The following is a 27381-nucleotide window of genomic DNA, read 5'->3' as shown; positions in this document are numbered from 1 at the left end:
AGACTACCGGAGCCGTTGTCTTCTGACTCGGGTGGGCGTTGTATGACCGGGACATTAAGACATTGTTCGCATGATTTACACGCCGATTTGCATTCACGCGTCGGCCGTATATCAGACAAATGCTATGCGTGAACTTACGTGCTAGTCCGCTCGCACCTTTGCCGCTCTAAATCCTATTGTGAATTCATTACTTTAAGAAGATATCGCGCCTTTGGGATTTTCAAGCGTAATGAGAAATTTTGGAAGCTCTTGCACGTCGAGCATTAATCTAAAAAAATTCTTACTTTTACGATAAAGATTAATTTCTACACTGCACATTATTTTTTTTATATTTAACGCGCCGTAGTTGTAAAAATCTGATAAAATCGTGAACCCGTAGAAAAGTGTATTTTAACGAAAGACAAATTAAAAAAGAAACAAAATGGCTTTACAGAACATTAGTGCAGACTAGTTACCGGGATGCTGCTGGCCTGTTCTCCTTGCGCGGTGTCTAATACGTGCATGTTCTCGCGCACACGTATATACAGCTGCAGTTGTGTGTACACATATATGTACGCATATATGTACACGTGTACATCTTGCGGGGGCAGCAGGGCGCTCACGTGCGAGCGAGGCATCCTTCGCCAGGAGCTGAACAGCCACTGATGAACTTGAGTCATCGATCATCCAATTAGCCGGGCGATCAATCATCCCGCTGCCATTTGCCCCGAGCCTACCTAGGGCCCTCGAACGGGTTGCCGCTTGCTTACAAGCATGGTCCAGCAACATCCTTCCGGCGTGGCCCCGCGGCGTGTTCTACCCGTTGGACGCGCGGGGCGTTCGTGTAATCAACCCTTTTCAACGCGCTCACCTTCGACGTAACATTAACTGCTCCGCCTCCTCTTCGTCGTGACGCGACTTTTTCGTCTCGCCTCGTTGCGGGCGATCAATATTTTCAGTGACATCGCGGCAAGTTATATCGCAAAATGAGTTTGGCAATGCGTTAATCTTATCAAATAAAATTAATTTTTTTTTAAAGAGCGTTATTTTAATTCTTAATTAAATAAAACACGAGGTAGTTATTAAAATAAAATGTTTCCGGATCTGGCGTCGATATTCGACGTTTTCGAGGAACAGCACCCTAGGCGATCGGCGAAACACATTAACGGCTCGCGGTATTTGAGAGTGAACGCGTCGAATCGATGTCTTCGTTTTCGTCTGGCGGCGATAGTCTCCCCCTCTTTCCTTCCCCGCATTTTGCTCGTTACCGTGTTAGCACGGTAACGCACTCCGCGTGTAAACTCGAGCGTCTTCGCTACCTCGCGAAAACGCGAGGGGTTAAGACGCGTCGATACACAGCTCGAAATATCGGATAATAATGCGCGATATGACGCGTGAGTTGTTAATTCGCACGTCGCGTCCGATGCACATGACGCGAGCTCGCGGATCCGCCACCCTGCGCCCCTCGCGCTCCTCATTCGTCTCTCCGATGTTTCCGCGCGACTTGCCTCCAATAGCTCCATCCCGCCCTTACGTTTTTCTACGGAACAAAAAATTTCCCGCTAAATCGACCGCACTTGACCCCGAGGTATCGCTCGTTGCTTTAACGCTATTAACTTCGAGATTCATTGTTTCACCTCTTCAGAGATTTCGAGCTAAACTTAAATTTTATTTAACTGGAATTTGCCCTTTTTTCGTTTCTTTTCAATTAATGTAAAAAAGATCACATTGTTAATTAATTTTTCTTTAAATTAATAAAAAGATGTGCGTTGGCCGGTCGAGAAATTTGAAAACAGAGATAATAAAGTGTACAATTATTCCGAAGATAAAAAGATGCAAATTGTCGGTCTTGAGGACGGATATTGACTAAACCGGCTCCAAAAATCGGAGGACAAACCTCACGCCCCTGCCTCTTCGTGCATAACCGCGCCATGTTTAATTTATGCTGATAGATCTTTACATTCCAAATTGGCTTTTAAGCTCCATTTATTTAAAGGCACATCGGGCTCTTCTCTTCGGTAGCGACTCGCTTATTGGCTGCTCGCTGCATCTACCTGCGAACAGCCGCGCCGGCGCTCTTCTTCTCGATTTATATCTATTTCCATAATTTCCTCTTAGCTGATAATTCACCACCGTCGACGCAACGTTTCCTCCCTCGACCCTTTCGGAATGCTCGCGCCGCGAAGCGCTAGAACGAGAAACTGCACGACGAGGTATCTTTCAAAGCAATCCCATCCGCAAATATTTCTTCGTCCGGTTTACATACGAATTTTATCTCTTCAACGTTGTTCTCTTCTACGTATTAGTTGCATTAAAAAGAAATTTACCGCGATTCTTTAGTCGAGCGGATAAAATCGGGAAGGGGGATACCAAAAATCGTTCATCAAGACGGCTCAACACACGCGCGCGCTCGAGTACTTAAGTTCTTACACTTGCGAAAATATTTCTCGGGAGGAGAGCGGCGCGGCGGTAACCGCGCTTCAGGCTGGCTGGTATCTTGAGGTGCCGAGCGGAAGATGACGCAGGGTGGCGAAGCCAAGGGTGGCTTGAGACCACCCGCCGCGCGCTAAGCCGATAGGCCGTGAATCTATGGGGTGGGCGCGGGAACGAAAACCTAAGTGTCGGGCGGAAAACGTCTCTTTAATGCTCTTAGCGTCGTCACGCTACTTCTACGAGCTCCCGCTTTCTCCGCGAGTCCTCATTTCTCGGCGGCGCCGAATAAATACACGTCGGCGTCTCAAATTATAGCGGACGTCCGAGCGAGAGCTTCCGCTGCCTGCTTCTCGTGCGCGCCGTCGAACGATAAGAATGATAAATACCGAAACGAATGCGATATATTATTTACGTTATAGTTCTTGGAGTATAATTGCATTAATTTTTTAAGACTGTCGAATTTCTGTTCCTATTTCTCTCCTTACCTGGGCAAAGTTGTCTCTTACGAGCGTGTCCGTCGCGGCGATGAGACTGCACGTTTTCTCCGTCGAAAGGAGAATTTAGCGACGCTCTCGCACCGGCTTCGACGGGGCAATCCCTCGTCGACGGTGGTCCCTGTCACTGCGTGCCCGTGACAGCCGGCAATTAACAGCCCCCGGACTCTCGCCTTTCTCTCTTCTCGCTTTCTCTCTCTCTCTCCGTCGGCGTGCCCTCGCTGGGCGCTAGCGTAGAACGGTGCCACGCTAGAAGCGCAACGCTAGGCGCCCGCTTAAATAATTGTCCCTCGTCGGACGGTTAAGACACCGATTTGCCGCCGACGGGCTCCCTCGTCTCCTCCGATGCCATCGTTTTCTCTTCCCCGCTCGCTCTTTCGATCCCGCCGCGTTCTCATCGCCACCCACGACGCCAGTCGATAACAGTCGTCAATTTGGCCGCCGTGTTTTCCGATTATTCCTGATTTATTCCAGAGCCTCGTACAACGTGTTTCCATCCGCGCTTTTTTTTTATCTCTCTCTCTTTCTCTCTTTCTCTCTCTCTCTCTCTCTCTCTCTCTCGATTTATAGATTTGCTTTAAAAGAATTTTGAGAACAGCATTACGTCGCGAGGTAATCAATATGCTTTTCTCGGTGGTAATTATTGGTCTTATTGTTCCAGTATTAATTTTCCTTCGCGGAAATTTCTCGCCGATTCGTCTCAATTACGAGAGAATTAGACGACTCGAAGTAACCTTCTCACCAGCGCCTAGGTGTTTGTGAGGCTGGCAGTTTAAGATGATTACCATCCCGATTTAACTTCCGCCACTTTTCTGGGGGAGGGAGGGAGGGGCACGGTACACTATTCCCAGGAGCGAGGAAAAGAATCGTCGTTAGACAAATGGGATGTTTTATCTGGCATTACGACTTTTTATTTGAGCTCCGATTACAACGGGCAGGGGGTGCGTCTCTCACGGGGGATAAAACGATCTCGCCGGCGTGCCCTACCTTCAGATCAACGTCAGACGATTTGCACTGTAATGGTACAAGTTTCCCGGGCGGTCGTTTTTCACGAAAGTTTTTGGTCAAGGAATGACAATCCGAAATAGAATGCCGCAATTAATAAAAACAAGCCGGGACTCATTTTTTTTTTTTCTCTCATGGATTCGCACGGGGAAAATTCATTTGCGACGTGTCGGGCGACCAGGCGGCGTTCAGCTAAACGCGACGTATTGCGATTATAAACAAGCGTTTGTTAAATAAATATTAAAGGTCTTAAATGGAGACGAGCTCCTCTCTATTAAAACTGCGTTTCAACTGTAAAATCTATATTGTATTACGCGATTTTATGAGAACTCCAGCTGCAACTTTCGACGTCGTTATATTATGAAAGTTACATCCGCATTCGTTGGATCGGGCGTAACTTTAAACGCGCTGGCGATGGTTCGGCGTCGTGATAAAGATATTACATCGTGAGGCACGAGGCGAGGCGAGGCAGGAGCGTTCTGATGACGGGGTGAAAAACGAATAAACGAACGAGCGCCGCTCTCCTTCTCCCGCCGTAACACGGTCATCCTAACTTCGTTAACCGGTAGTACACTGTTTGTACGGTAATCGTACGCGAGGCGAGAGGAACGGTCAGAGGAGAAAAAGAAGGGTGGACTGCCGCTGTACCACCTTGCTCACGTCGGAAGCTCTTACGCGCTGTTTAACTTATCCATTTAAAACTCAAACACGCGAAACAATTAATTAGTAATTAACGCTAGCCGGTAGCCGGAGAGCAACAGAATAGAGAGAGAAAGACAGGTGGACGGCTGGGCAGGTAAGGAGGAAGGGCGTTCCTCTCAAAGGGCGGCCGTTCTACCATCCTCGAAAAGGAGGTATTGAATGGGTAGCAAGAGGCTTTCGCGAGTGCAAGAAACTTTAAAGTTCGGAACTTTAGTTCAGCTGTTAGCTTCTAATTAGCGGACAAACAGCCAGCTCTGAGATACAGGCATCGTGTCTATTGGTGGCCTGGAGGGAAGAAATTGTAAACTAGATGACTATCTGCTCGTCCACTTTTCATCCTGCCTTATCCGATTACGTTGAATAAATAACGTTAAATAATTAAAAATATGTTGGTAATTAATTCAAGCGCATTGATCCTATAATTTTAATTTTTTTTTTTTTGTTTTTTTTTTTACGTTCTTTATATTATTGTCATTTCTTGTTTCATTTATATAATGCGATTGATTTTAAAATCTCCTTCGAATTTTAATTTCTTTTCCATCTTCTTTGCGGTCCTCTTACAGATTACCTGTCACTCCGCGCCCGAATTAACCGCTACCTGTCGACATTATGAAAATGTTGGGCGTTGCTGCCCGTGTCGCGAGTTGGTAGCGTTTACCTATGAAATGACAAACGCACTCATGCCGCAAGTTTTGCACGGACGGCAGTCACCGTATCGGTTCTGAACGGCGGGTCGCGGATTGGCCGGGGTGGGGGTTGCCCGGGGTGGCGAGTCGGGTCACCGTTGGTGCGAGGGTTTCAATATGCTTCGGCGGTAGTTACAGTACCCTCTCCGGACCACCGCAGATCGGTCTAGGCGGTGAACGGGTGGCAGGTGGGGGACGGTGGAGGAAGGAGGACTATCGTGCTGCGGTATCGGTCGCCTTGGTTATTTAGGAAACCATATCAAAGTTTGAGTTGGCTGCCTGCCGCTGCTGCGCACCCTCCCTATCGGGCGCCCCCGCCTTTGGACAATGAGGTCTCTTCCGGTCTCGTCGAGGTCGCCCTTGACGTTCGTTACAACGCCAAATAACGGTATCTGAAGCCACCATGGCGATAGAGTGTACGAGAAAATGCGTTGTAGTCTGCGATGTAGAAATTTGCCGTCCATCCATAGCTTTCATCAATATTGAGAATTTTCCGTACAGAAGCAATTTGTTCGATAAAAGTATCCGCATAAATTAAACTGACGTTCGATAACTTAACACACTGCAAAGATATTAATAGTAAATTATAAAAAAAATACATATATATAATAATAAAATAAAACTAAAATAATTAAAAAATACGAAACTGTCGATATAAAAATCGTACAAATTTTAATAAAACGTTTTTAAATTTAAGCTAATAAAATGAATAATTCGAAAAAGCTCTGTGTATTGCGGTCACTACGATCGCGCATTCCTTGCGGTAGCGTACAGGGGACCAATGAAAGTTGACGTGTTACCGCAGTGAATTGTAGAACGAGAAAGGGAGACGGTTCTTCTAGTTTCTCGCCAGGTCCGCGGGTTCTTCAGGAAGGGTCTAGAGATTTAATTAAGGCAAGGCGACGGGTAGAAAGACGAGTCGCTACGTCGTGTAAACTCGAACCCACCCGTTGGTCCCCTTATTCACCTCCGCCTTCTGTCCTCGTCTTTGAAACGAGCCAAGTCAGTTACTCCTTCTCCGTGCTATTCGAGAGGATCTCTCTCGAAAACTCGTGAGAACGCTGCACACGTCTAGAACGTAGATCTTGTTCGGCCGAGCGTGTGCGTCAAAGTTCGTCAGGCTACTCGGATTTCCAGCGTCAGAAATTCCCTTCAGGAGGGCCATGTCTTATTGCGACTTTCGTAAACCTTGTCACGACGTGAAGGTCTCTCCACAAAGTTACTGAAACGTTTCATTAAATGCAAGGGGGATTCAAGATAATCGGACGTTTTATAAATCGCAATACTGTGCGGTAAAATTCATAATCATTTTGACTGCAATATTAAAATATTTTAACAAGATCGTTAATACTTACGCGATACATCCCGTTCGATCGAACGGGCTAATTATATCGGTAAACTTGTATAAAAGAATTTCTTTTGAGAAGCTTTTACTTTGCTTCTTCTTCGCGAGCATTGAGCTTACCGACTCTCTTCATTCAAAGTCCACTACGAAACAGCGCGCAGGCATCATCTGCCTCGCGGTTTCAGCGTCAATAATTTGCAAAGGCTGCGGGGCAGGTTCTAACCGACTGATTTCACGCATCTGGCGTTTGGTGGTTTAGTCTGGCTTGGTCCATGCTCGCTTCAGAGCGAGAGGATCGACGAAAGATGTCGAGAGCAAGGTGGAAGGTGAGAGACAGTTAACGAGAGAGAAAGAGAGAGAGAGAGAGCCAAGAGAAAGCTGGAGTTAGATGGCAGGAGAGTGGGTGGATGAAAGCAGAGGGCGAGTGCGGGCAGTCCCTGCTTCGCCGCCGCGCCGTGGTGGTCCCGTGATCAATATTCCTTACCCCCTTTGCCTTGGCTTACCCCTCCGGCACGATACGGGTGCCCCTTACCTCGGGAACACCCTCCTTCTACCCATACACCCGCTACCTATCCCCTGCCCCCTCAGGGGAGAACCCGGGAGAAACCCCTGAAACCCCTCTCGCACCCTCGTCTTAATTAGGAGTCTGAATCTGCGGCGGACACGCGTATAAGGGTAGGTTGGAGGAGGTCGAAAGGGGGTGTAGTGTGGGTGGATGGTAGAAGCAGGGGCAAATCCGCAGACGAGCCTCGTGTCCGAGACATTATTCCCGACTTCGTTGCGATCGCCCAGCGTCACAAACGTCAGGCCACCCTTTTTATTATTCCCCGAGATAAACACATTTACGCATCCTTATCCCCGCCGCTTGGGATCAACGCCGACTACTGCCGGCTCGTGTCCGGTCTATTTTCTGGACGAAAGAATTTCGCGATCCACTTTACCTCTATTTAACACACAATTAGCTAACGCGAGCTCGTATTCGTGATTTTTATTCACATCCCGAATGCCTCATAAATTTGTTTTTACAGTTGCGTATTAATTAATTTATTTTTATAAGATTTTAATTTAATATTTTGCTAATAAAATTCTAAATTATAAATTTTACAATTTTTTTTTTAAGTAACTAGCTTGTAATTTTTAAATCTTATTCTCTTACGTTTTGCCGAAATATAAATGATTAATTATAGTTGGCTAATATATAATTTTAAAGAATTTGGAGCGCACACATGCGGGTAGCGAGAATATTTACATGCATGGTACATGTACGATGGTACACGAGGGTGGGCGGCGGTGGAGCTGAACCAAGAGGATATTGGGGTTAGGCCATTCATTAGATTATGGGAATTCGGTGGTACCGTCGAAGGGAAAGGAGAGGAAGGGCTTGGGGTTGGGAGAGGAAGGTTCGGCTGTGCGATCAAGGACCACCCTACGTGCATTAGCTTGCGTCACAAGGCGCGGTGATGGGGTTGAGAACGGATATGAAATACAGAAAGAGTGAACATCTCTTCCCGATTATATTTCCGTTAATATTCTTGACTTCTGTTTAATGTTACGAATAGTAAGCTTACTTGAAATGTGAATTATTATTTTATCTTATTCGAAATACGTTGCAAATTTATACGAATAAATTATTAAATTTTACTTAAATTGATTTTACGCGTTAAGAGAAAGTAAGTAGAATGTCTTAATTATTACAACAAATAATAATAAATTAATTTTTTTTTCTGTTGCAGAGCCGTCCTTACCGAGGCGGGAGTATCCCCGCCAAATCATGAACAAGGTGAGTTAAATAATTTTAATACATTCTGTCATATATTAATAAAATGGATAAAAAGATGTAGTATTGATACGAGAATTGAGGCTTTCATCGAGGAGCCTAGCAAGTCAGTTACTAGGGAGGATCGATCTAACACCTTTAATTGGTTTTCGTGCACCGCGACTCGTATTGCGTGTTCGTATCTTTCATTACCAACATTTGCGTCTACCGATCAACGAAATCTTAGTGTGTATTAAGAATTATACAGTGCTCAAAATTTTTTTTTATCACGTTTTGTAATGCACATCTCGCGGTTTTTTTTTTTTTTTTTTTTTTTTTTTTTTACGGTTATCAGAATTTTATACTTTACAATAGAACCATAAGTTTTTTTTTATTTTAATTTCTTAAAGTTGTAGATGCAATGCAACGTTATATAATTTCTCAGAAATATTTTTTACGAGAAGAAAAATTCGCGTCAATGTGTTAGAAGAAATAACTTACGCTTACTTGTTTACAATGTATAATACGTTTACACGGCTTGCGTTTGTGTAAATGTGTGAGCTTCATTTGTAGGTTCTTTATACGCCGTCTGCCTTTCCTCATTATACATCGCACATGAGAAAACTTGCTTGGAATTTCTCTTCATCTCTCTTTCTCTCAATCTTCTATCTCTTTTACTCTACCGCACCGATTTTCCTCTGCCTTCGTTCTGGGGCTGCCAAACCATCATCTACCGCCCTCTCCCCTGCACATCGTTGCTCGTCTCGTACTTCGGCTTCTTTATAAACTTTTAATGACGGCAAAGCCTAATCGAGAAAACGAGCATACCCACCTTCGCGAACAACCTGGAAAAATCGACACTGCGTCTCGATGTTTAATACACTTCCAAGCGCCGTCACTTAAAAAAAAAAAAAATGAGAGAGAACGTTTGTGTGATAATTTATTTATAACAGTAAAATTAAATCCTAATTAAAAAATCTTAATGACCAAAAAAAATTACATTACACGTAAAAATAAGAAGTTACCTTTTATCAATATTTTTTCTATTTTTTGAGGTGCATAGTTTCTTTTGCAATTTTACAATATATTAATATAAAATATCGATGGCCGTCCGATAGCTGGTCGTTGCGATACAACGTTGCATAAAGTAAGCCGTACGAGCAGGAAGTTGAAGCTCGAGCTCGAGCTCGCGGGGCGCTTTCGATTTGCAACAAATCATTCAGCGTTTACACCCGGCTGCCCGTCCAGTTGAATTAAACTTCCACCGAGAACTTCGTTCTCCGTTTACCGGCTCGGAGGTATACATATACACTGGGTATAGCTAACCGTCTGTACCTGCGAACTGCTTCTCGAAGTTCGCTCCCAGTGCCTTCGTGCGAAAGCAGTTAGCTGTTTGACGTAGCGCTATGCTCGTTACGGACATGTTTGGATTAACATGCCTACGCACGATATACGCGAGTATAACAAATTAAAGCAATAAGTGGTTGTTGAGGTTTTTTTTTTTCTTCAAATATTTTGCGTTATTTATATATTAATAAAAAGTGACCATTACATTTCTTTAGAGAAGGCAGATTTCTAACGAAAGTTCCCATATCCATATCCGTCAATTGAATCTTTTTACGTATTATCACTGGTTCGTAAACTCGGTCGTATGGGAGTTATAGCTTTTTTCCTTCCCTCGAAAAAGGGAATGGCGACATAAACACGTAACGTTCGACTCCTAAAGCACGATTAAACTAATCCTTACTTATTTGCTCCGTGCTCCTCAGTGCGTACGTCCTGCTGCTATTAGATATATCTTCGGATCGTTGTTTCCTTGGGGATAGTCCTCGGGAAATTGAGCAAGTTCGAAGTTTCCATTGAATTGTAGCTCGGTGTACTTGCGATTGCCATAACGTTACATGAACTTACACGCATACAGATTATTTTCAGTAAAATTTAATATATTGTTCCTAAAATTTAAAAAAAAAAAAAAATTAGAAAGAATTAATTTTCTCTTTTGTCAAAATTGAACGTAATATCTTATTAATAATTTAGCAGATTAATATTTTTTTTATTTTAAAAAATAAATTAAATTACTAAAAATATGATTCCGAATAAAATGTAATTTCTGATAAATCTGGCTTTCAAATCTCATTGTTGCAAGCACGGAGTGAAATAAACGTGTTGCGAGCTCTCTTCCGGTGGCATTTAAAGGAGTACCGGTGTCGGAGTGTATACCGTGCGCCATTTAGTGGCGGCACTCTCTTTCATAAAAGACCTTAATAAAAATCCCAATCTAAACAAGCTTAATTTACGTCCGCCACATAATTACCTACCCCGAGGCATGACTTCCCTCGCTCACCTCCTGTACCGCGAGCTACCTCCGCCGGTTCGCTCGCAGGAGAAAAGGCGAAGGGATGGGGAACGAAGGAGGCGTGCGCGTTGAGAGCGCACTGAAAAATCTAAGAGGCTTAAAGCATTAAAAGGGTTATATAACATTCATTACCAGCGGGTCAGCCTTTGTGAAATTTCCCTTGGAAGCGCCTTCGCTCGGTGGACACGACCTCCTCCCACCCCGTTCAGCCCCCTTGATTTTTCTCCTACTAACCCTTCCCCCTTACGTTGAGCGGCCATCTTCTTCTCGTCGATCCGCGTTCTCGCTCTTCCGCAGAATCGAGCATCCCTCGTCGTCCGAGGGTGCAGAGTGGTCACGTGATCGCGCCGTCGTCCAGCGCGAAGGGCGGCGGGACAGAAAGTGGCGGAGAAAGGAGAAGAGAGGAGGGTTCGCGTCTCTGATGAAGATGTCGCACACGCCGGGGACCCGGCGAGATTACTCGGGTTAGAACCTGCGGACCCTGGTCAGGGCACATGCTAATTGCTTTATTTGACATCAAGAAATAATGTACTGCTGTTCCCCGGTACGACCGCCGTCGTGCGGGAACCCCGCGAGGAAACCAGAGGTTCTTCGTCCTCACCTCGCGTCCATTCTCACTCTCCGCTCCTTCGGCTGTTCCTATAAATTCTCCCACGTATCGCGAAATGGCGCTATCTCGAAATCGAGACTTGATTCTTATGCGTTTGACGGTCTTTTATTCTGTAAGCGCGTACACGTCGATAGTAACAATGAAAGAAGCATAAATTAAATGCGTAACTTTTAAATTGCTTACCGGTGAAAAAATATTTCTATATAATATCGGTTTTATTTATTTATTTTATTTTTTTTTTTCCTGCAATCTTTTTTTATTGTCGCAACTTTCCATAAGAGAAGCACCAAGTCGTGTCGTGTAGAATGCAAAGTACAAAGCGATCGCTTGTAAAGAAGACTTATGTTTTCGCTCTCGCCACGGTGGACCCAATTTCATAGAGCTACGTGAGGCGACTGGCTACGCCAAGGAGATCGACTAGAAGCCGGACCTAATAACCCTTAGTCGGGCCAATAAACATTTTTCCGGGTTACATATGATGGAATTTGTATGCCAAATCGCGTATATCCGAGAGACGGTGCGTTCCGACGCGGGGCACGCTTTTCTCTCGTAAATATGCCTTCGACTGGCAAAGTGCTATCTCGAGAGAGGTGAAGGCGGGCGGGGAAAGAAACGGGGTGTACGGAGCGGGGTTTAGGGTCGGTTCTGGGGTCGCCAAGGGTGCATTTCATCTTCGGAGGCGTCAGCTCGGAGACCGATCGACTATACGGCCGTCGGTTTGGATCATCCATCTTTTATCGAATCGGACCTGATGGCCAGGCTGCCGCGGCCTCGCAACTTTTGCCTCTCCGAAGACTCCTGAGCGTGGCATCCGAGCGTGTGCGTCGGCATGTAAATAATGGACAATGCTGTTTCGGCGCGTTACATCGTGGCAGCCTGTCAAACTTTTCACTCACATCTCGCGATAAAAGTTGTACCTTCATTTGTCAGTCGTATTATCGTGCCCGGCGAAAATAATCTTGCAAAAATAATGAGATAAGCCGAAGGCGTAATTATATTTCCACGCGGCGCGGTTTTCATCGGTATATGCGATTTAATAGTGATCAATGCTCCGTGGATCGAGCAATCCATCTTTCGTCGAATGGAAATCCGACATACGGTGCCGGGAGCCGTTACAACCTTCTCAACTTTCGTCTCCAGTAGCGTCCATCATGTCAGCCTCGGATATGCTCTCCTACCCAAACATGCATTAATATGCATACACGTAGCCGGCATCCCAGAAAAAGTTGAGCTCGTGATTGATGCGTATACCGTTCGTTCATAATTCGTTCTACTTCTAATTATCGAACTGGCAATAATAGCGATCTTTGATTTTGCCCGGCGTAGATCGTATCTATCATCATTACTCAGCTTACTTCTGTAATTGCAAAATTAAAAAGTTGCGCAAACGTTATCAGCTTCATCTCAATCTAAATATTAATTATTTTACGCCTGATATAAGTCTATTTTAATATTAAATTAATATAATTCTTTTATTAGCACTCTTATGTTAATTACTATTTTTTGTCTGATACAATTAAGTATAAATAATTAAAAAAAAAATTAAGCACGTTGAGGTATGGTTAGCATTAGGGTGCATGATCGTTTGAGAAGCAAAGAAAAAAAATTTTATACCCAAGTATCGATTAAGAAACATCGTGGTCGTCATCGGCCATTTACGAAATGTGTCTTTCGTTTTTTTTTCTTTTTTTTTCGATATTACAATAACGTGAAAGAAGCGAGCCCTGTATTAACATATTTTATTAATGACAATACAGTGTACTTGCGACGCGGTTAGAACAATGAACCGCGCAGCGCGTTAACCGAGAAAATGTAACGATGCAGAAAACCGAGGGAGCCTTGCAAGGCCTGGGATGGAGAGGGCTTGCGCGGGAGACGAGGGGCTATTTTTGCGGTTAGCGGGGAATAATTTAGGGGTGGATAATACGTGGAGGTCGTGCAATTTGGCCGACACCGGTGACGGAGAGTGCGTGCTCGTTTTCATACACTTTCTCGCGCGCGCGACGCGGAAGAGAACGGGGATGGCGGGACCAGCACGTAACGGCGAACGGGGCTCAGGTGTTCTACGGGATAATAGGCGACATCATCCTTGCTTCCCCGATTCCCCCTCTCCCTCCCCCCCTTTCTTTGGTCCTACCTTGCCGTCGTCCTACCTTTGTACCGCATCGTCAAATTTTGATCGATGTAATATTCACGCTCGATACACGTCTCAGCTTCTGTAACTTGTTCTACGCTCCATACCTGCAAGTTTTCCCTCGAATCTCATCAGCGCCCTTTCGCATCTTCTCGATATCTTCGCCGTTGATAATGCCTTGACAGTAACGCGTCAGTTACAGGAAGAGAGAAAGAGAGAGAGAGAGAGAGAGAGAAAGGGTCTTAAATCATTTATCATATTAAATTGATAAGACATCGAGTGTTTTAAAATGCACACCGCAAAAATTTTGAAATGAAAATAGTTACCGTATGCTTTTCTTATTAATTTATTATTTCATATAATTCCCGCATCTCCTTGTTAAATAACAAATAGACGAAAAAAGATTAATACTACGTATTGAGTTTGTATTGACGTGCATTAAAGAAGTAATCGGTGGGCTTTTTGTTACCAGTGTTTCGATTCCCGTTTCCGGTCTCGTCTGTCGGTCAACTAACGTCGAGCTCTTTTCGCGTTTGTAACAAGCGGAGGCGGTAGAGTGTCGGTTACTACCTCCCCGTGCCGCCATATACTCATTGCGCGTGGTAAACACCCCTCTTTTGTTGGCGGTCGGTTGGAGTTAAGCCGAGGTCTCCCATTAGCGCCGCTCGGAATTACAAAAATAACACTTGTCCCTGCAGCTGGGCGCCCACGGGCAGTCCAGTGTAGTTAAGTAAAATTAAGCTAAAATTTCCGACGAGCCGCGATGTACATTCAACCCCTTTTCCGTCAGCTCGTGGCGGCGGCCGCGCGTACATGGCCGGCCAACCCTTCGCCTGCGTCAACCCTCTTCCTGTCTCCTCCACCGCTTCCTCCTCCTCCTCTCCCATCCAGGAATTCACCGGTCTCTCTTTTCACGTATACGTTACACTTCACGCTGCCCCTTTATGCTCTGTGGGCATTAAATATTTACCTTTCGATGAATATGCAAATATAATTATTTACGCGCAATTTAGACGTTTTTACGCATTCTGCGCGACGCTCGTCTCCGTTGCTTCTCGATACATTTGCGACTTGATATGATGAAATATATGACGAATGCTGAATTTGATATATTAATTTTTTATATATAGTATATACATACCTATCATATTGTCATCTTGATGATAATTTTAGAAAAAAATTTTTATTAAATTTAATTTTGTTGATTATAAGAATTAACAGAAACGTATAAATTCGATAAAATCGCGTTACTAGCGTTACCTCTTTTCCCCTTTCCGAACGCACCCCTTGAAATATGATTAAACTACAGGAGTTGAGAAGCTCTTCTCCCTCTCTCTCTCTCTCTCTCTCTCTCTCTCTCTTTCTCTCTGCTGTCAGCCCGTTCTTATCCTGTCGTCTTTCTTCACGGGATTAACCTTTAACGTTAATTATCCGCCGGTGTACCCGAGGATAGAGATCCTGGACCAGGGCGGCATCAAAGAACCAAGTGTTTAGCTGCAATATCTTTCCGCCGGGCTGCACATTAGGTGACCGGGAAAAGGGGGCCAAGGAGATTCAAAAGATGATGTCGGCGGGAACGATTCGCGGTTAGCGAAGAACCTAAAGAAGTCACCTCCCTCTGAGAAATCACTCTCCGCATTATTTCGCTTTAATCGTGATAAAACTACAGCAGATTAATTCAAGTAATTCACATTGCCAGCCCGCGAATTCCCGGCGAATGAACTGTATGCATGTGCAATTAGTCTCGATAGAAGCCAAACAGAGAGCGCCGTGCAATTATTGATTAAGTCGAGCCATAATTACTCCGACGACTGGTGTCAGACAGAACGCAGCTACGCAGACAAATTGTATCTAATGACCATACGTCGATCATCCTCGAGCCGAGCAGGCGTTCCATGACTGCGTATTCGTGCCGCTGTCGTTAGCATCCTTCCGACTCGACGGCCGACGTCCTACGGCGAACAATTTCGTGCGAGCGAGCGAGCGAGCGAGTAAACGACGAAGGGAAAATGTATTCGAGAGTTTCCAATTTGCGGTTGTGGCCTGGAACGCGAGGGGGAGGCGCGCGGGCGGGATTGGTCGGCAGCGGTGGAGTGCGGGCGCCGAGCTCTATTATGGTAATTATATGATAAATACAACAAGGCCTTGGGCGCTGTCTTCTCCTTCTTAGTCCTCTTTTCAGTCACGCTCGTCGGCTCCTCGCTCTTCATCCCCGTTGGTGCCGGGAATCTCGCTCCTCTCGCGACTTCGTCCTCGTCTTACCACCCGGGGCATTGTCGTACCTCTTCTTCCGCCCTTTCCCTCGTCCTCGGCACTCGTTCGGTCCTATCGCCGTTTCCACGAGCGAGCATTGGCGGTTCGCCTTAAAATACGCCGCCTCTCGCCTGCGCGGAATGCAATTAATCTTATTCCCTTTCGATCTCGCCTTCTCGCGGCGCCTGTCTCAAGGGGATGAGTAACGTCGCTGGAAGAAGTGTTGCCGACTTAATGAAGTACGACTTCTGATGCGTGCCCAGGCGCGCCGGTGCGCGCGAGAGGGATGTACAGGGCGAGACGAGGAGAGCTTCCGAGTGAAGGGCGCGAAGAGAGCGAACCACCCGGAAATCCTAGCTAACACTCGTTTTCATTAATACAGCATATTTACCAACCATCTTATTACAGTGACGCGGAGAGTAGATTAGACGAGTAGAACGTGAGCTGTCGCACAGTTAAACATTTTCGAAAATTGAGTATCTCCTTCTCGCGAAACTATTTTTATTTTTATTTTATTTTATTTTATTTTATTTTATTTCTTTTTTTATTAATATCGAAAACAAAAATGGATCTTTCCGGCAAAATTTTAGTTTAAATATCTTATTACTAAGTACTTAATGTAATTTGTTTATCTTTTAACTTGTCTGCTTGTTTGGCTTGTTTCTGGTTACGGGAAAGTATCGTTAACCTTCCAAGCCGCCACCGCCGCCGTCGTTTCGGTTGCTGCGACGGCGGCGGCTTATCTTTCCACTTTAGTCGATTGTTCGAAACTCCGTGTATCGCCGTGTGCTCGGTCGCCTTCCCGTTAACAAGCCCGAGCGACGACGTCGGGTATTAAATGCGACGCATTCGCGGCGTAAACTAATATTCCTCTCGCGGAGGGGCGAATCGCAGAGCGCGGCCGGGATCATTATAAATAGTCATAATTACAACAGTCGCGCGTGCTTAATTCAATTAGGCTGATTAACGTTGTACGCTGCGCACCTAAACCCCAGTGTCTCTCGCGTTTTCTCTCCCGCCGGCAACCGGCAGCCGGCCGGAGTTTCCCGGCTCCGGGCTGAGGGTCCTGAGGGTGCGCGCGAACGCGGCCGAGCAAAGCGCGTAAAATATACGCGGTATCCTGGCCAGGATCCCGGGACTACGGCGCCGTGGTATTATACTTATGCATAGACTAGTTATGGCCCGGCTAATATGATTATCTCTTCGACGGAAGACAGAGCGAGCGAAGACGGGAGATTAGGTACAGCGCCGGCGGCTGCTGCTGCAACGCGCCGCGCTCTTTGGACTCGAACGTCGAGAGAACCGATAAAAGAGTATTTTATATTTTCATACGTTTGGAAATTCGTACTCTTCGTATTTTCTTCGGCAAGTCAAAATTATTTGCGCAACGTTAATGGTGAATTTTTTGTTCTTTTTTTTTATTTTTTATTTTTTTATTGGAAGTGTGAAAAAAAAGAAATTAAAACGCGAAGAAGTGGTGAGATTATTAATGATCGCACACGCTAGGGAGGCAAAGTAAGGGCGAGGAGGGTGCGTCGTTTGGATTTGTCGCGGGCGGGATCGAAGCCGAATAAATTAGCCCCTCTCGCGGCCGAGATATAAAATTTTGAATATGAATGGATGGTTTTGCATCCCTGATGAGCCCTTATTCGGGAAACAAAGCACAGCTGACGAGAACATATGTAGATGAGGCCGAGCGCGAGAGATCCATAATCCGTTGAATCCTTCGGCTTCTTAAACGCACCCGCGCGCCTTTTAATGTCGTTACAACAAACCTATCTTGGTTAATCCGATCGGCGCGGCGCGTGCGAAAAACTTCTTTCCCGAGAACTTCCAGACGGACATTACGACTTTTAAGGCAGCAATCGTATTTAATTTCCATTTTTCTTTCTTTTTTTTTTTTTTTTTTTTTGGATTACACGGCTCGCCGATTTCGCTCGCGAGGGATGTCGCTGTAATTATAACGCTCGCATAAACGTCAGTCGAAGTCTACGTTGATGTGGCTCGTCATTTTCCACCGAAGCCTAGAATACCTTCGTGCGGATCGCGAAAGGGACGAAGAAGGGCGAAGAGAGGATAGACCGCTCTCATCTCGTCTATCCCTTCCGCTAAACTCATCACCCGCCGGTAATTCCATCGATGCTTTAAGCATGGAGAGTCTCTTCAAGGGATGTACTCGTGGTTGTAACCTACTAAAGCGGGCTTAACGAAGAAATAGTTTCACTCGACTTTCCTCTCATCCGTATATTACTGTATTAATGCGTCGCATTCCGAACGATACACATTCGCTGCGCGCGAGAAGTACAACTTCTTTTCGACTGCCGCGGAAAAAGAAACCCGACCAATTCTCACAGAAATGTCAGCGTTTAATACTATCCCGCTGAATATTCTCTCGAATGGCCCTCGATATTGAATTGGCTCCTGCCTAATTGTAACCTCGCTCGTCGCGAGGGTTCCATTCACTTGTAAACGACATTTGCATAATTTTTACATTGGCTCTCGTGTAATCGATTTGAATACCGGCGGTGATCTCTCTTTCGGTTTTTTTTTCTTTTTTTTTCTTTCTTTCTTTTTTTTTCTCCTCTGTCATTTGGATTCGTGTAAGCCTTATCCCTCTTTCTGTCGATCGTTACAGTTAGAATTGCTAAGTAATTATGCGACATCGTGCTCGCGCTGCATACCTTCGATCGAATACATTTAAAACTGTCTATAATGCTCTTTATTCTTCATTTCTCTATTAGTATTCCTTATAATCTTTTACTTATTAGTATTAAAAAATGCTGATTTAATGAGCACATTTAAAGAATATATTTTAGTTAAATTAATTTTTTAATTATATTTTGCAAAAATAAAAAAAGACTCGACATGTTCAAAACGACTTATTACCTGATCATAAATCGCTAATTCGCTTTCTGAGCGTCCAAGAAGGCAGAAAAATTACTCGCCATGCGTTTAAGTGAGTTTTAAAGTTTCGTCAAGCGTGAACGTCGAAAGCGGCGGGCAGCGACTCGTGCAAAACGTTAAATATCCACGACGAACGCATAAGCGGCAAGATTACTCTGTGGAGATTACTCGGTGGAGTCCTGTGTGAAATAAAGTTACGGTCCAACGTCACTCGTCCGGCGGTTAATTTAATAAATTTTTTTTTTCCGTCCCGAAAAGAAGAGCGAGGAGAGATGAGCGAGCGCGAAGGGGGACAGCGAAAAAGTTGTACACCAATTAACGGATTGAAGTGCCATCAGATGCAGGCCGGCTTCGAGAGGGCTCGGGTCGCGAAGTCCTCGAAGGGTTGGACTATCATTAGCGAGCCACCACTTTAAGCGGCGGTCGCCCTTACCGCCGAAGAAAAAAAAAAAAAAAGAAGTTGAAAAGGCTCAACCGGCCAACGCTCGGTTGACTTGTACTTGCGCCATAGATTGCCTCTTATCGCAAACTATTCCTCGTCGGTAATAATCACCACCAAGCTCTCTATTTTAATTTATATTATATTACGAAAAGTTCTTTACGGTTCTTTAAGGTTAAAAAAAAAAAAAAATACAAATTCTAATATTTTTAATCGTGCGGTTTCTATTACGAAAATTGTGAAATCGTCGCAAAGTAATACGAAACGCTGAAATTTCTGTGGTGACAAGGTGGTTTGGCACGATGACGACGGATTATCAAGGAACCTATAAGGGAAAGCTGAAGGGTTCGGATGGAGTTAACGAGAAATCGGAATGCGTAATGGACGGCGCAATGCTGGATTACTAATGAGCGTCTACCGAATGGACTCCACGTTTTCGATCTCGTCGTGTCTTCTGCTTAGCGAGAAATTACAAATACTCAAGTTTTATTTATAGCGCCTTTCGTTTTTAAACTCGTAATTGTTCCTCAACCGCGTTGAATTTATTATTTTTATCTTTTCTTTTTTTTTTTTTATTTATTCTGAGCGGAGGAAACTCGCCTCGCGTATTGCCGGCGAAAAATCATGCGGACAACGCGGCATTCAGGCTAGTAGCATACGATGTAGCGCGTCATTCGTCAAAATGGGGAAAGTACGCCGGTGAATAAATACGTCGGCGTCGGGCATTAAACGTGTATTCGCGGATATGTCGAGATAACGTCGAGTCGATTCGTCCAGCGCTCGGATCTACCATGAAGAGCAAGGGTGACAGAAAGGGGAGGCAGGGAGAAAAAGAGACACGGTGGGAGGCAGATAAATAGAGGAGGTGGAAAGAGAAAGCTCGTCGCCGCGAGGCATGCAATGCCGGCTGCGAAACAAATGGAACGATCGCGACGGGGGTGGAAATAAAGCGTCCCCGTCTCGTACCACGGCTGTGACTGAAGCGGGGGAAGAAGGGGGGAGCGGAACGGGGAATGCAGGACTGATGTGGAGAGACTAAGAATAAAAAAAATATATACACCCGCACACATACAGGCTCGCGCGCGCGAGCGTATGCTCTCGATCTCCGGATTGACGAGCGCTCGACCGTGCAAAAACGCCGAAGCACTTTTCCGTGTTCAGAGCTGCATCCAAGCTCTTCAACGTCGCGTCAGGATGGCGATTGTTTCGACGTGAACTTGATTCGCAGCGACGGGACAAAAATACGAGTCGAGTATCATTAATCGTCGTGTATCATTGACGAGTTTGTAGTAAATTTGTAATAAAAGAAAGTTATTACATTTATATTTATTACGTCTATAGTTATTACGTTTATATTAATTATTCTTTAATTGGGTTGATTTTTTTTTTTGATTTTTTTTTCTAATATATATCTCGCCTAAAATAAATTTATTCGCGCAAGTTATTATTCCGCGTCGACCCGTCGAGCTTTACTGCTTACGCTGATCGTTTCTGGTAGTTTACGTTCGGAAGCTGACGCATATTATTACGGACCGTTTCTTCTGCCGCCCCGGATGGAAATGCCGTCTGTATTCGTAATGCGAGGAGGATCGTGTATGCGTACACAGGTGCGTATAGAGCTTTCAACAGGTGGTCACTCGTAATCGTGGGAGTTACGCCGCAGCCCGGTGGCTACCCATCCGTCAAGGGCTTTGTGTGCCCTTGCGCGCACCACCACCGGTGGCCGTGGCACCCATCGTCCTCGGGAAAAGCGGCGTTTTTCCTCTCCTCTCATTCCCCGGGTTTGAAACGATCATCTCCGACCGCGTGCCACGCCGAAAACCGAGCTTGATCCTCGCGACTGATACTTCAGCGACTTTTCCCGACTATAACAATTCTATCGTTAATTAAAATTTTATCCCGTGGATTTTCTCACTCATTCTTGTAGCGTTGTCGGCATACCTCTTCCCCTTTCTTTCTTTCTTTTCTCTCTCAAACACTTCGTTTAGTTTAGAAAATAATATTTAAAAATGTTACTTATCTCTTACGTGTTATTAATATTTTTAGACGACAAAAATAGACACTAGAATTATATAATTATCGCTGCGATTATTGCACGGTAATAAGTTTAAATTACGAGCTTCTTAGTAGGAATAAAATGTTCAAGAAGTTATTTCTTTTGGGTAGAAAAATTTTGCGGTGATTTCGAGAGCTGGGTACACGAGTTTGGGGGTTAACGGGGGAGGTAGATCGGGGGTGAAAGAAAAGGAGGGAGGGGGCAAAGGCGCGCAGAGATCCGGATTTAAGGCGGCGTCCGTGAAAGCTCTCTAGAGGCGCCAGAGACTTGAGTCGGGGGTAGTTTAAGAGAAAGAGAAAATGGCTGGGGATGGAAAAGCAGGCAGGAGAACGACAACGACGAGGACGGGCGTGTTGGAGTGTAAGTGCTAAGATCTCGGAGTGCATTAACATGCCCCGGAGGCAAGCTGAATACAACCCTTCTTACATCCAGATCTCAAGCCGAGACCATCGTCAACCGAGAGTCGGCGGCGGAGAAAGGGAGGAGGTCGGTAACGATGACGTCGAGGCGGAACAGGGCAGAACACCGCAGAGATTCCCACTTAATTACATTAAAAATGTTTTATCCTTCGGCCTTTTCTTCTCCGCCTCTTGGGATTCGAGACAACGATATTTTTTCTCGGACGGATTAGAGAATATTGTTAGTTTTCTATAATCTACCATTGGAAAATCGAGATACTTTTAATACGACGCGCCATAAATTTCGTTTATCAGAATTTCAGATATATATATCGACGAAATTAAAAATATTATTTAAATAAACGTATGCATAAAGTTATTAAAAAATATAACTAAGAAAAAAGAAAAAAAAAATAAAAGAAATAAAAGTAATCGCGGTAGAATTAATATACGCGTAATATAATAACATACGTTTGAAACATTAACGCTAAAGTATAGTATTATCTATATCTCGGCGCGTGCATAATTTGGAAATATATTCAGGACGACGCTAGAGGACCGTCACGAAGATGGTTTGGGCCAGCGGCTCGCCTTACATTATTTAGAAGGATTCAAGGACTAAGACGTCGAGCACTGGCGCATGCTAATCACTCGACCCAGATTGAATAATGAATCAGTATTCTTTCCCTTCTTTCTACCTACCCACACCATTTTGCCGTGGTCGTCCTCGGCGGAGCCGCCGCTACGTGACAGGCTTTTTATTACCTGGCGGAAGAATGCCTCCTTATTCCTTCGTTAGTGCCAGCCGGTGGTCGTTATTCATACATATATGCGGCCCGTGCCGTGTTCGCCATTAATGTCCTTGCATTCCAATTACCGATACAGAGAAAATCTTTTACAGCAAGAAAAAAAAAACGAGCTGACGGAATTTTAAAAGGCAAAGAATTAACATCCGCGTTAATTAAGGGCCAACGAAGAGCGCTGTATTTTCACGCTGATTAGAAACGAGAAAATATTTTTTTGTACTTATAATTGGAGTGATTGTTAATTAATTTAAAGATATTTTGTCCTCGCATCGATTATTAAGGGCGAGAACTTAAGACGGGGCGCATCAGGTAGAAGACCGTCGTATGGAAGGGCGTTAGCATAATGTCTTCGGGTTCGGTACATACATAACGCACACACGTACAACGCGGATACGTATAGCACCGTGCTGGCACCCCGCATAGTACTTTACTCCTTAGTACTTTGTGTGCAAATTATGCTCGAGACGAGACAGAATAGAAGAGCTTGGGTTTCCCGAGGATGAAGCGCGCCCCCGATGTAACCTCTTCGTACGAGATTCGAATAAAAATTTAAAGAGAAAGAGTTTGTGACGCGGGCTTCTTATTTACGGCCAGGACGATCTTGAGATCTCCAAAATCGACTCGATTACCATATGCAATTACCAAGGTTTTAGTTGCAGAAATAATTGTACGTAAATTTAAAACTGCACAGCAAATTTAATAAGTGTGTAAAACAATTCTATGCCATTTAAAGTGCTTTTTTTTTTCTTTTTCTTTTTTTTTTCTTTTTCTTGTAATACAAAGTGAGTTAATGAAACGCACGAAAAAGTGTGGCTCAAGATCTTTAAGAGGATCAAGAAGAAGATTACATTGCGGCCTGTGTAAAGGCTTGAATTAGCTTTGGAATTAACTTTTACGCGTGCCTTGACAATTTTGATGATAACTGTAAGCGAGAGAAGGCGAGATAAAGAGAGGATTCATATTATTGCTCTTTAGGGATCAAAGTCTCTCAATTCCGCGACAAGCTGTGCTCTCCATCTTATAATAACGGAGGCTTACCCTTCCTCGAATGCCAGCGTTGTGTTCTCCACATTTTCGTGTCTGATATCGATTAAATTAGGAATCTAGTTGATTTGCATAACACTGTGCATGCTTAATAATAATAATAAAAATAGAACATTATTTAATAAAAATAATAAATAAAGATAAAAATTAAAGCGTGATAAATAAATACGTGTTTTTAAATTTTTAATATATATGATCAAGCATTGCTTTTTATCTCAACGAAAAATAAAGAAACACCGTAATGTAATTTGTAGAAACCCTCTTGGCTTTCTCCTTGTCAGTCCTTAGAGTCGTTTTAGAGGAAAGCAAGACATTTATAAACACCCACCGCGAGATTAGATTTGTTAAGATAATGAGGCGCCTGGTTTAGCGAAAAGCTTCCGCCGTGCCTACAACTATCATCCTGAAGAGCCTGCAACCGCCGTCTCTCCTTATTCTCGGATATGACCTCGCGCGGGGAGACGGCCAGACCATTGCAGAACGCGGGCAGACTTGCGGGAGAATACCACGTACTCGTGAGCCCTCCTAACGAATTCGCCGAGGTGAAAACTCATCCTCATCACAAGTGTTGCAGACATTACTCATAGAAATACATTGCAGCACGCTTCTAACATTCAGAACCCCCCGCGCTCGTTAAGCGCGAGGCTCTTGCGTTTGCTTAGAATTGCCGTAGAAATTTGTCGAGGGAAGAAAAAAATATTCGCTTTAACAAACTCAAAAAAACTTCGGCAGTAAATAAAAAAAAAATTGTTTAACTGTTCGGTTACTTGACGTTCTGCGCAAATTGAATTTTTTTTCCGAGCTCCGCGCGAAGAGGGTGACAGGATAATTCTAAAGCGTGAAGATACAGCCCGCGCGTCCGTATCTGCCGCTCTTGAGAGAAATGCCAAACCGTCGTCGACCAGAATTTATGTCTACCGCGGTACGAGCGATCGTATCCGGCGTCGCGTTATTTCGACATCGGTGAAAAAGAAAAAAAAAATATATATATAATAAAATTTAACGGTCCGTCAGAGTCGCGGCATTCCCGCTGCCGGAGCGGCCAATAAAAAAATACCGGGGACAAGGCGGCTACAAATCTCAAGATAAACCGGAGCCCGTATTTTTTCTACCCCCTTGACTTCCGCCGCGCTCTTCGCGCTTTCTCCGAGCTGCCCGCGAAAAAGGGGTCCGCCGCCTGCCCTTTTTACATTCCTCGTATGAATTATTAGGTGACCGGACTTAAGGGGTGGACACGCCGCGGTATTTAATTTTCACTCCCCATTAAAACGGGACGAATTTTTCCCTAATCGCATCCCTGACGATGAAAGTGCGGTCGGCAGTTTGTCACCGACCCTTCGTTCTATTATCAATGTATTACCGCGCCTCGACTCACCGTAGTCGTACGTTAATTTCGAGAGAGTTCAGCTTTTTGGCGTGATTGCTTATCGGGTAAAGACACTTTCGGATGTGCGTATTAACGAGGCGAGAGATCTTCGGTGCCGATGAGACGAGCACCTCGGCGTAGACGACGCCAATTAAGGAGGATGGCGAAACTACGGGTATTGAGGCACAATTAAGGTCTAGCGACTGGCGATGATGTATGTGGTAGAAAATACTGAAGGTAATCTGTCGCGCCATCGACATCGTACGAGCGCCTCTACTCCCTTCTTCTTCTATAATTCTCTTTTTTTTTATATTTAATAATTTAATTTAATAATAATTCTCGCTTTACGCGCTTAAAAATTTTAGTAAATGTCGCATACAAATTATCTGTCCCTAAGTAGAAATGTTCTTCTTGAACGTCTTTACAAACGCAACTAACGTTTCTTTTTTTATTCTCTTTCTCTCTTTTCTCGGGATGCATGCTTCTCTTATTTTTGCTTTTTTTTTGGCTTCTTCCAGGTATATGGCTGATTAAACGTGCAACTATATAATGTAACGCAAATATACCGGCCTCGGGCCTCGCCTTGGCTTTCCTTTTCCGGCGCTTCTCATTCCCGGCAACGAAGTCGTCCCGTTCTCGATTCCACCTTTCGACTCTCTTTGAATTCCAACCCCGGTCACTTGACGGAAATATTTATCGAGGGTCTCCGACGGGCTCTCCTCCTCTCTCGTTGCCCTACTGCTCCGAGCTAGACAGAACGACGACAGGGCGAGACGTGGTTCCACGTAGTTCGCTCCCGATACCTTTCGTTTGGGGCACCCTCCTCTCGACTATCGCTCGTTCTCACTCTCGTGAGTTCTTTGATCCATTTTACGGAGTTTGTTTGGTACGGATTATTTGCTATCTTAATTACATTTCGATTCTATCTCCCCCTGTCTCCCCGAGATTCATTCCTACGGCCGTGCGACTGATTGTCAGTTCGACTGCGTCCACTTTAAAATTTTAGAAATAAAATTTTGCGAGCAAATAATAATTTTATACGAAATATTCCACGATCGGAGTTAATACTATTTAAACACACGGCAAGCACGCGAGTATATTGTATTAATTTCAGAAGACTAGTTTTTGTGATTTCAACAAAATGACATTTTTATATTCTTCGTTCTCCCTCCTCTCATCTCGGTCCACGACGGAAGGCAAAAGCGCCAAGACCTGATTTACATTTCTTTCTCTCGTCGACATAAAAATTCCACGGCGATAACTTCCTTTGTTCCACCCTCTGCGGTTCGCGGGAACGACCGACCCCTGCGGCTCAGGAGCTGCGGGGGGTGCCGTCGTAATCGCGTCTAGTTTCTCGTTCATATTACATTTTTTCTTAATTAAAGGCAATACACATTTCTCGCCGGCGGACGCGAATCGTTTCGTTGATCGCGACGAAGAAATCAAAACACATATTAAAAAAAAAGAAAAAAATTACATTTGCACGAAATAATAAAAATATTAAGACGCTTTAGTATTTTAAATTATTATTATTATTACTACTACGTGATTAAATAATTAATTTCTCCTTAGTTCAAATATATTCGAAGAGAGTGAAATAAAAAATTAAAATGCCACGCAACTTATCCGCGCGTTTTACGTTTACACCACTTAAAATTCAAATGCGACCAGCGATGACAATTTGTTACATCCAAGCATCTTTTTGTGTGACATTACGCGAACGTAAAGTTTGGGGACCGATATAAAATGCTAATCGTCCAAGCAGCTTGATCGCTTTTTAAGTTGGACGATAATTACCATTATATTTTCGCGAAAGTTTTCGCAATCGTACTCGAGAATTACGTCGGAAGCGTCTGAAACCGGCGATCGGACTGTAACCGTGCGACGTTTCGTAACTTTATACGTTCGTGATAATCTCTCGGAGGGCTCCGGGACGGTTATTCGCGGTGGTCGTCGGGATTTATGAAATGGCAATAAAATTTATATGACTCGGTGGATCGTTAGGGGGTGCGCTTCGCTCGTTCAGATTGATGTCGGTTGCGCCGCGAGTCCGGTCCACTTGCCCAGAGGCGACGTTTGTTTCTCCCTGCGATCGTCCGCGCTCATTATTAATCCCTTGGAAATCGTGACAGTCATTTTGTAATTGCCGTATTAAATAGAAAAAAAAAAATAAAAAAAAAACTATACTTTTTATTGAACATTTAATCGAACCGACTCTAAATTCGGAAACGTTAAATATATTTTACATTTAACTAAAGATATGCAATGACGGATAGATTAAATTGACTAAATTGATTTTGATATATCCCGTGTGGAATTTGATTCCAATCGTTACCTAATAATTATTTAATCAATTCGTGGTTTATCTCGTAGCTGTCTAGCAAAACTACCCAGCACTGAGCAAGAAATCTAACACTTAAATCGTCTGCTTAATAACGAGCTAGAAAAATTAAATATCTAAACGTTTTCCTCCGCGTAACTAGTATAGTACGCGTACTGATCTATTCCTGCGCGCGCTCGGCTACCGCGGTCGCTGACCTCCGGGCCCGCGCGTCCACCACCACGCGGATCGTGCGGTATGATGACCGCCGACGTAAACAGATTCACGTGATCAC

At 44.3% G+C, this 27381-nt stretch overlaps 1 protein-coding gene across 8 annotated transcripts in view; it reads left to right on the top strand.

The window, feature by feature from the left end:
• LOC139103435 (myelin transcription factor 1) overlaps positions 1 to 27381 on the top strand; it is a 246360-nt gene that overhangs the window by 179856 nt on the left and 39123 nt on the right. For all 8 annotated transcript variants that reach the window (XM_070658084.1, XM_070658086.1, XM_070658085.1 and 5 more), the window contains one exon: positions 8378 to 8424. In XM_070658084.1, coding sequence (XP_070514185.1) covers positions 8378 to 8424 — 47 coding nt within the window. The remainder of the gene's footprint in view (positions 1 to 8377; positions 8425 to 27381) is intronic.

Source organism: Cardiocondyla obscurior, linkage group LG06 (assembly GCF_019399895.1).
Source record: "Cardiocondyla obscurior isolate alpha-2009 linkage group LG06, Cobs3.1, whole genome shotgun sequence".
In the NCBI taxonomy this organism is placed as follows: domain Eukaryota; kingdom Metazoa; phylum Arthropoda; class Insecta; order Hymenoptera; family Formicidae; genus Cardiocondyla; species Cardiocondyla obscurior.
This window is presented reverse-complemented; position numbering and strand designations above follow the sequence as displayed.